The 10,587-nt window shown below is 45.5% G+C and overlaps 1 protein-coding gene across 1 annotated transcript in view; it reads right to left on the reverse strand.

Annotated features, from left to right (window-relative positions):
• Positions 1-2,647, reverse strand: part of si:ch73-138n13.1 (inner centromere protein) — a 33,122-nt gene extending 30,475 nt beyond the window's left edge. Inside the window, exons 1-2 of the mRNA XM_039013936.1 lie at positions 1,308-2,647; positions 1,112-1,202 (exon numbers count right to left, since the gene is read on the reverse strand). Coding sequence (XP_038869864.1) covers positions 1,112-1,202; positions 1,308-2,647 — 1,431 coding nt within the window. The remainder of the gene's footprint in view (positions 1-1,111; positions 1,203-1,307) is intronic.
• Between the last annotated feature and the right edge of the window lie 7,940 nt (positions 2,648-10,587).

The raw sequence follows: 10,587 nt of genomic DNA on the forward strand, positions 1-10,587 counted from the left end.
GTTGGGCCAATGAAAGTGGGTGTGGTGCTGAGGTGGTAATCAAAGCCTCACCGTGTTGACCTTTTCCCAGTGCTTCACTCTCAGCATGTTCCATAACGCACAAAGAACCACCAGAGATGACTAATGCCCTGGCTTTGATTTCAAAGCTCTTTGTACCTTTGTGACAGTGACGTTCTCTTCGCTTGTATGCTCCAAGACAAAGACTGATTCAGAGAAAAAAATGGTGCCCAGAGTGTTTGAGACATGAAATGCAAATCAGAATTTTCCCAGGAATATAGTGCTTATAACGGGCATTTTGCTTAGGCCTTTTAGGCTTACAGGGGCAAACTAAGAAACTACTGAATATTCATTACATTAAATGTCAGAAACCTAAACAAGTTATTTTTCAATTAAAATAAAGGACTATACTGTATTCACAAAGCCATCTTTAGATGTTGCTCACCAAACAAAGTGACTGTAAAACAAGATGGGGAACATACAGTACAAGCACTCCAGTCCCCCCAGTGGTGTAACAGAGGCACTTCACTTAACTCAATCAAGATCATTTAACTGGTTTGTTGAATATTTTTATTTATTTAACCAGGCAAGTCAGTTAAGAACAAAATTCTTATTTACAATGACAGCCTATCCCGACCAAACCCTCCCCTAACCCGGACGATGCTGGGCAATTGTGCGCCGCCCTATGGGACTCCCGATCACGGCCGGTTGTGATACAGCCCGGGATCGAACCCGGGTCTGTAGTGACACCTCCAGCATTGCGATGCAGTGTCTTAGACCGCTGTGCCACTAATGATGGTTGATTAAATTTATCCATCAACTTAACATAACTCTGATAATTTGCTTTAAGGGCAGTAAACTCTAATTGGATTGGGCATTAGTAGGTTTCTGGAATCGGTCTCATTCTATATTTGCAGCAAAATAGAAAACTTGACTTTGTTCACTGAGGACCAAGGATTTAACTGTAACCTCATTGTTTGCCTATTAAAGACAGCAGTGTTTCCTCTGGGTTTGTCTGGTTGGCACAGGAGTTAGAGAAATTCTCACAAGGCTCACTGCAATCCTTCACCAAATCACCTATGTTAATCTAAGCAAATTCCACAAGCTCTCTTACCCTCCCTTGAGGATCAGTGTCACTCTCATGGCGGTCTGTCGCCTTACTAGGAGAGGGACTGCCGAGGTCTGTGGACTTCTCAGATCCAAACCTGATGAAAAGAAACACACACACATCCCACAAGACCAGTAATGACAATGGGAGAGTCATAAAAAGGACAGAGACAGGCAGACTGAAGGTGGTGAGGAGCTCCTACCTTTTGGTCAGGTCAGGGGGCAGAGGGTGGGGTTTAACAGCCAGGGTCTGAGCAGGTGGCGTAACAGTATCTTCTGTTAGCTTCTTGATTCTCTGTTTAACACCACCCAGTGGTACATCTGCCTCTGGGACTGGCTGCCCTGGAGAGTGAGGCTCCGGTCCTTGGGCAGCAACACGGAGAGAAACCACAGGAGAGGAAGAAGAGGAATCGAGCAAGAGACTGATCCGTCTCTTAATGCTTCCTCCACCCTTTCCCTCATCCTTCTCTACCTCTTTTTTCTTCTCGCTCCCTCGTGCTAGGGCTGAAGGCTTGCTGTCTGGGGCCTGTGGTGTAACAATGGTCCCCTCTGCTCCCGTCTCCCCCTCTCTCGTCCGTAGCAGTGCTCCCTCCTCTGGAGTGTTTTCCTTGCTGACAGTCTTGGTAGGACAGCCGCGGTGCAGCGACAGGCCAATGGACTCAAACTTGGAGGTGAGGTCGGCTGAAAGGGGCCGCCTCCCGACCCAGCGATCAGCTGGGGTGAACGACTCAGACTGAGTGGGAGAGGGCAGGAAGATAGCCGACACAGGTCTAGGCCTGGAGCCTGTAGACTGGGTTCGGAGTTGGACTGTGACCTCTGGCCCTTCATCCTCCTTCCTCTCCTCCCCCTCTAGCCCTATCTGACGGAGGAAGCCCATTGACTTGGTTCTGGTCAAATAGGCTCCTCCAGCTCTGATACTGGATGCTGTTTTGCCACATTCTTTCTCCTGTTTGGTGGATCCGGACCATTCCACTGAAGGGGGTTTCTTAGGGCCTTGTGAGTGGGACAAGCCTGCCGCAGCTGGCTTCTGACGCCCCAACGTTTGGGAAGGCGTTGGTTTTCTGGGGTCCCCAAGTGTTAGAGGGGCGGGTTTGAAGGGCTGGGCTACAGGCTTGGTGGTTTGTCCCGTGCTCAACTTGGGAGAGGGCTTGTAGGAGGTAGGAGCAGGACGGCTGTGGTTGGTCGACACTGGCCTGTGTTTGCTGGTGACATTCGGCTGCTGAGGTTTTGGGCCGTTGGGAGGGTCAGGTTTGTAAAAAGTAGGGCGAGTGGGCTCTGGTCGGGGCTTGGTATTAGGCTTAGGAGCAAGTATGGGCCGGATGGTGGGGGTTTTCTCCACAGCGAAAGGTTTGGGAGTGAGCCGTGGTTTGGGTGCAGGGACAGGCTTACTGGACTCTGGAGTGATGATGAGGGAGCCCTGGGTGTTGGTTGGGCCCTCTGTTTGGCTCTTGTTGCTGGAGTCAGCCAGAGGGCTGAGGTGCAGTCGCCCCCCTACACCTGTCCTTCCCACCTCCCCAGTCTGTACCTCCACTTGTGCAGCCATCCCTGTGAAAAACACCTAGAGAGAAATGTACAAATCTCTATCAGCAACCGTGGCCATTAACTGTACGTCTAGCAGTAAAACCATAATCCAATAAATTATGTATACTACTTAGTGAGTCCTACTGCCACTCCTCTCTCTGATGCAATGTAATGACTGTACTAGGACTGTGGCCTTCACATCAGGAACATGGGAGAACCAAGGCAGATTTTACTTCCTTTATCTGGGCATCACTCTGGACTTTTCCTTTGGAGGACTCATGCACCCAGAGTTGTGGCTGGCTGCTCTAGAAGCAGATGTGCTGTTAAACAGAGGCTATTCATCAGTATGGCAGGCCTCAGCCAGGGGGAGAGGCAGAGATCCATCTCCTCTGGAGGGTTCAGTTCCCTGGATATGGGAAGGGTTCAGTTCATTGGCAGCATAGCTAGTGAACCTCAGACTACTTCTACAGGTGAGACAGCAGAAATCCTGACAGCTCAATGACTGTCTGGTGGTTGTTTTGAGGATCAACAGTAATCTGAAGATTACAGAGCTGCATCAGACGACAGTATCAGAGAGGCAGATGCAGGAAGGCTCACTCTCCTAGGAGTATTTTCCATAGAGTCAGTGTGGTAATGCAAGACAAGGTATGGCATATGGCAGTAAAAGGGGAATTCCATTGAAAAACGATATGAGTAATTAGGATATTTTGCTCCTCCCCCACTAACAATATCTCTAAACTTGCTAGATTCCTGTTGTGAATGGTTATCAGAAAACTGTTCACTTGAGAGATGTGTTGTGGTTGTACATAAGGGATAAGTATGTAATAACTATAAACACTGAGTAAAATCAGATGTTCCCTCTTATTTTATTTTACGTTTATTTAACTAGGCAAGTCAGTTAAAGAACAAATTCTTATTTACAATGACGGCCTTACCCGGCCGACGATGGGCCAATTGTGCGTCATCCTATGGGACTCCAAATCACGGCCGGTTTTGATACAGCCTGAAATCGAACCAGGGTCTGTAGTGACACCTCTAGCACTGAGATGCAACGCCTTAGACAGCTGCGCCACTCGGGAGCCCAAGGGTTATGGTCAGTACGGGTAGAAGAGGGAGAGCAACAATGTCAACAAGCAGATATTTTTGGTGGACTGCTGCCCTTTATAGGTTCCTGCAGATCTCATAATGCATTCCACATGTTCTTCTCGAGTTAGGCTACTCTGTAACAGATTGACGCGAACCGGACACTAACTCGCTAATATAGAAAATGTGCTGTAAACTACAGTCCAAGACAGCGGAACAAATTTTTGACTGGGGGTGCAGGACTGTTTTTGTCCGATTTAGATATGTTTCTGCTTATAATTTCTGACATCTTGGTAGGCTATTTGTTAGTCAACTTGTCTATAATTAGATACATGCAGCTTCCCTTCTGTCATTATATGTTGCCCTAGAAGACTAAATAAACTCTTGCTCACCAGAATGTCATAAATTGCTAGACTGAATGCTTCAATCTAGCTTCAATCTGTAAAGTTCTCTGTCATCTCTGTTTATTTCACGGAGCAAAGACGTTTAGGGACCTGGGAGAAAATGCAGCTAAAAAAAGTAATTTATGTCCCAATTTCCAAATGACATCAGTTTGACCGGTCGTAAGGATACGCACTTACAAAAGAACTGTATTCAACCCGCCCTACGTCTACACAATATTCAATGACCCTAAACCCGCAATAAAATTGCAGGGACTGTGGGTTATGAGTCAACCCGTGCATCACTAAACGCACAGAACTAGTTGGTGGCGCAATTATCTAATTCTGCTTTGGCAGCAGTTTCTTCTTAGTAGTTGTTATGGGCAATCCCATCCTCACTCACCTGACTGGCTGTCAACCGTCTGAACTGAGCCCTGGTTTCTGTGGTAACCATGCAGTGATGTCATATCACACGAGTAAGGAGTAGGAAGAGCCTGAGAAGAGAGCACAATTTGGTGTCATTACGAAGGAAGGAACGGTTTCCTGTAGACCCTGAGGCTGCATACATCAAAGTATAGCATAGACCTCCACACTATCATACCTCCCACCGGAAAACCATTTAGTATGTTTATATTTATGCAAACACACAGAATTAGACACAGAGAAATACCATAACACACATTTTAAAGGACGAAAAACAGACTAACACAAAAATAGTGGAATTTACAACTTCCATAACAAATAGAACATGGAGAAGAAAAGAAGGAATTAGAGTAAAGGGAAAGAGTGTTATACAGCCAGCAGGGGTCTGATAAATTGAGGCAGTGGTTGTTGACAGGAAACAGCTTTGCTAAACATGCACTGTTAATGGAGGGTCCAGGAACAGCAGGGAGGAGAAACCACTGGCTGTAAGAATTGCATTGTACAACCGTCATTGCCCTTGCAAACAACTCATTTGCTTTTTAAAGTACAAATAACAAATTCTAAATCTGTACGAGATTTCACTAAATTAAATTGAGTAGGGACTACCTTTCAGCTAGAAACAAATTAAGCAAAAAAAACTGAATGAGCTCTGCTATGAGAGATTCAAAATAAGCTAATCATAACTGGGGAAGAGAATACAGTAGACATAATTTAAAATGACAGTAAATCATAGCTTCTGTGAGCTCTGACAGAATACGTCTTCAAGTAGAGTACATTACACCTGCAGAGCTAAGGTTGAGATGAGCCCTAGAATGCATTTTGTTACGTTACAGCCTTATTCCAAAATGACAAAGCAAAAACATATTTTTTAGCAAATTTATTACAAACAAAAAACTGAAATATGACATTTACATAAGTATTCAGAACCTTTGCTCAGTAATTTATTGAAGCACCTTTGGCAGCGATTACAGTGTCGAGTTTTCTTGGGTATGACGCTACAAGCTTGGCACACCTGTATTTGGGGAGTTTCTCCCATTCTCCTCTGCAGATCCTCTCAAGCTCTGTCAGGTTGGATGGGGAGCGTCGCTGCACAGCTATTTTCAGGTCTCTCCAGAGATGTTCGATCGGGTTCAAGTCCGGTCTATGGCTGGGCCACTCAAGGACATTCAGAGACTTGTCCCGAAGCCACTGCTGCGTTGTCTTGGCTGTGTGCTTAGGGTTGTTGTCTTGTTGGAAGGTGAACCTTTCACCCCAGTCTGAGGTGCTGAGTGCTCTGCAGCAGGTTTTCATCAAGGATCTCTCTGTACTTTGTGCCGTTCATCTTTCCCTGGATCCTGACTTGTCTCCCAGTCCCTGCCGCTGAAAAACATCCCCACAGCATGATGCTGCCACCACCATGCTTCACCGTAGGGATTGTGCCCGGTTTCCTCCAGATGTGACGCTTGGCATTCAGGCCAAAGAGTTCCATCTTGGTTTCATCAGACCAGAGAATCTTGTTTCTCTTTTTTATTTTTAAATTTTATCCCCTTTTCTCCCCAATTTTCGTGGTATCCAATCGCTAGTAATTACTATCTTGTCTCATCGCTACAACTCCCGTACGGGCTCGGGAGAGACGAAGGTCGAAAGCCATGCGTCCTCCGAAGCACAACCCAACCAAGCCGCACTGCTTCTTAACACAGCGCGCCTCCAACCCGGAAGCCAGCCGCACCAATGTGTCGGAGGAAACACCGTGCACCTGGCCCCCTTGGTTAGCGCGCACTGCGCTCGGCCCGCCACAGGAGTCGCTGGAGTGCGATGAGACAAGGATATCCCTACCGGCCAAACCCTCCCTAACCCGGACGACGCTAGGCCAATTGTGCGTCGCCCCACGGACCCCCCGGTCGCAGCCGGCTGCGACAGAGCCTGGGCGCGAACCCAGAGACTCTGGTGGCGCAGCTAGCACTGCGATGCAGTGCCCTAGACCACTTCGCCACCCGGGAGGCCCAGAATCTTGTTTCTCATGGTCAGAGTCCTTTAGGTGCCTTTTGGCAAACTCCAAGTGGACTGTCCTGTGCCTTTTACTGAAGAGTGGCTTCCGTCTGGCCACTTTACCATAAAGGCCTGATTGGTGGAGTACTGCAAAGATGGTTGTCCTTCTGGAAGGTTCTCCCATCTCCATAGAGGAACTCTAGAGCTCTGTCAGTGTTACCATTGGGTTCTTGGCCACCTCCCTGACCAAGGCCCTTCTCCCCCGATTGCTCTGTTTGGCCAGGCGGCCAGCTCTAGGAAGAGTATTGGTGGTTCCAAACTTCTTCCATTTAAGAATGAGGGAGGCCACTGTGCATTTTTGTTCAGTATAGCTTTGAAATTGCAATTTCTTTAAGCCCCATGGTAAAATGTGTAGAATTACAGGAAATTAGCATTAAAACTGCAATTTCTCTCTCAGTCCAGACCTGTCAACCGTGAAGAATTCTTATGAGTATCACTTCATCACTGCAGTGGTACCTCCTTGCCCCAAACCTCACAACGACACATTTTGCATTATTTTAAACCTGTAACTGCCACTTCCTGAAACCTAGTCTTAAATTACATCAAACAATGTTACCGAACACAATAGTCTAGCGTTTGGTCCTTAATGAATTGAGGTGGTCTCAATTACACTTTCAATTTTTCCTAGGTTAAATTTAAAATGTAATGATTATTGTAAATAGGAGTCTTTATGTGGATAGTCTAGTGAAAATGTAAATTGGCTGCTTCTTAATTTTGTTTGTCGTTCTCAACTAACATCAAGGCGGTGACCCGTTCCTGTAGGTTCATGCTCTACAACATTCGCAGAGTACGACCCTGCCTCACACAGGAAGCGGCGCAGGTCCTAATCCAGGCACTTGTCATCTCCCGTCTGGATTACTGCAACTCGCTGTTGGCTGGGCTCCCTGCCTGTGCCATTAAACCCCTACAACTCATCCAGAACGCCGCAGCCCGTCTGGTGTTCAACCTTCCCAAGTTCTCTCACGTCACCCCGCTCCTCCGCTCTCTCCACTGGCTTCCAGTTGAAGCTCGCATCCGCTACAAGACCATGGTGCTTGCCTACGGAGCTGTGAGGGGAACGGCACCTCCGTACCTTCAGGCTCTGATCAGGCCCTACACCCAAACAAGGGCACTGCGTTCATCCACCTCTGGCCTGCTCGCCTCCCTACCTCTGAGGAAGTACAGCTCCCGCTCAGCCCAGTCAAAACTGTTCGCTGCTCTGGCACCCCAATGGTGGAACAAACTCCCCCACGACGCCAGGTCAGCGGAGTCAATCACCACCTTCCGGAAACACCTGAAACACCACCTCTTTAAGGAATACCTAGGATAGGATAAAGTAATCCTTCTAACCCCCCCCCCCCCCCCCCCCCCTTAAAAGAGTTAGATGCACTATTGTAAAGTGGTTGTTCCACTGGATATCATAAGGTGAATGCACCAATTTGTAAGTCGCTCTGGATAAGAGCGTCTGCTAAATGACTTAAATGTAATGTAAATGTTTGGGGCTAAAATAATCATTAAATTACTAGATGCACTGTAGTAGTTTAGCCTACTGTATTTAGAACATGAAACAACTGAACACGACCTATAAGCTTGTTTCAGATCTCCATCCCTGAACTCATCCATCAAGTTAGGTCTGACTACTAGGCTACCATTCATTCAATATGCCTTGTCATTGGTGAACTGACTAGGCTATTATCACATCATTAGCAGTATACTGTTGACACACGCTGTTATCAAGAGGACAGATCAAGAACTGACTAATTAAACATAGGCCTACTAATCTTTAACAGTCTAACATTCATTTCTGTGAAGGACGGTATTAGAAGAACAGCTCTCTGCCATGTCTGTTTCAATCCACGCAACGCCGCACTTTTCCTTGCTAGTCAATGTCTCGCACCTACTACTGTTGCAGAGATCAAAGCATGTGCGGGCAAGAACGTGTTATTGCTTAGTTGACTAAACTCTTTAGCTAACTACCTTTGTCATAATGACGATTTAGCTAAGGAGCTAACTACGAAATAATATATGAGTTTGACTAACACATACCATTTTGGAAAATGTATTTGGCAAACATTTCGTTCTCCATTTTCCCTACCCTTTTCGCTCACACATCAGTGGTATCAACAGACAAAGTGGAGAGCTATCATCCAGATCGGTGTAGTAAAATAGTACTAAAGAAAACTGTGGGTGCTACGACTATGGAAGCCCAACTACAAGACTTTTTGCTTATTTTAGGGTAGTTTTTCATACCAGCTACTTTGACCTCAAATTGTGGGCTTGATATGCAAAATGCGTGCAGGTTGGCACGTCTGTCAGTCCCGTGACAAAATGTGTAGACTTGCAGGAAACTAACTTTAAAACGGTGAAATATTCTCTCTGCCCCATTGCAAAATGTGTAGAGTTGCAGCAAAGTAGCTTCAGACCAACAAAAGATTTCTACACCCCCCCTCCTAACTTCGCCACCGCCGCTGAAAAAAATCCTTGAAGAAACACTGAGTATATTAAACACCTTTACACTTAAGTCAGTGCTCTCAGGAGGAAATTAGGATATATTTGGCAGTGTGGTCCAGATACACATAGGCTAGCTAGTAGCTAAAGTTACTGTACTCACACTGAGTAACACTACAGGAGTTCATGTAGTAAAAAAAGTTATCTGGAATGTGTCAAATAAAACCACATTTCCTGTGTTGTGCCTTGGTTTTGTGTGGGTGTGTTGGTAACTTTTATGTCAATGGCAGTCTGGTTTAGCTCGTTTTGCAGAGGAAAAATATTTCCAAAACGGTCTTATGGGAACAAAGACAAACTTGAACCTCTGAATACAGAAGTTGCTGTGTATGAAAAAATGTGTACCCTATTTATTCATGAATGTCCTGTCAGATTATGGTTAATTGGAGCACTCATTACCCAGGAAAGAGAGAAAAACATCCTCCATCATAATACTTATTTCAACAACCAATCTAGCCCTGACACACCAACGTTAACTAGGTAACGTTACCTACGCACCACGGCATGAGTACAAAGAAAATTGACCCAGGCGTACCAACTTTTTGAAACACTTGGTACATAACTTCGATTCCCGAATAAATTCTTTGAAATACAGTAACGGGTCATTTGGCTGCAACGTGTTCTCAGGCCAGGGCAATTCGTATTACTATTCGGACATTAGCTTACTAGCTAACGTTCGTTATTCTAAGAATTAGTTGACTGTCTAACGTTAGTCTCCGGGACCCAAGTTACACTCTACAGACTGAAGTCAAGACGCTGAGTTAGCAAAACAGACAACCAGCTAACATACACATTGCAATATTGTAGAATGTGAAACCATAAGCGGATCAGAGATCGATAAAAAAAATACCAACTAGCTAATTTACAGTAACTATCTGACAATTAGCTAAATGTAGCTAGCTAACGTTAGCTTCTGGCTTACTTACTGCGGTAACGTTAGTCTACACACCAAGCCATATCCTTACGTTTTTATCTGAAACTGTGAGTTTAACGTTAAACAAGCACCAGATAAACTGAGACAGCCAGCTGAGTAACGTTACCTGTTATAGCAAGCTAGCTAACATTAGCTACCATAAATACAAAAGCGGTCTGGCTTGAATGTTTATCCTGTCTAAGCCTTTAACGTTAGTCGTTAGCTAATATAGGAAGCTACTAACAAACCTACTTAATTGAAAATCCACCCACCTGTCGCGTTTATGCTTATTTCCCTCCAGGGACCTAGCGAGGCAGATAATTATTTTCTTCAACCAAAACCCAGTCAATCGCACTGCGGTGTGGGATATGGTCGGTCAGTCAGAGGCAAACCTGTTGCTAACACGTCACTAGCCAGGTTGTTCGGACTACTTCGGAGACATGAGCTTTCGAAAGGTAGACTTGCAAGTTAGCTAGCTAAATAAATTGATGTCATAGCTATCTGTAACGTTATCTAGTAGTTGACTTACTTCCCTCTGCTCTCACACCCTTGCCATCTGGCTCACTTAACATGATAGCTAGTAGACGTGATACTGTAGTGTAATGTTAGAACTATGTTTTATTTTTTATTAACAAATATCAACAAACAAAA

Source organism: Salvelinus namaycush, chromosome 18 (genome assembly GCF_016432855.1).
Source record: "Salvelinus namaycush isolate Seneca chromosome 18, SaNama_1.0, whole genome shotgun sequence".
In the NCBI taxonomy this organism is placed as follows: Eukaryota; Metazoa; Chordata; class Actinopteri; order Salmoniformes; family Salmonidae; genus Salvelinus; species Salvelinus namaycush.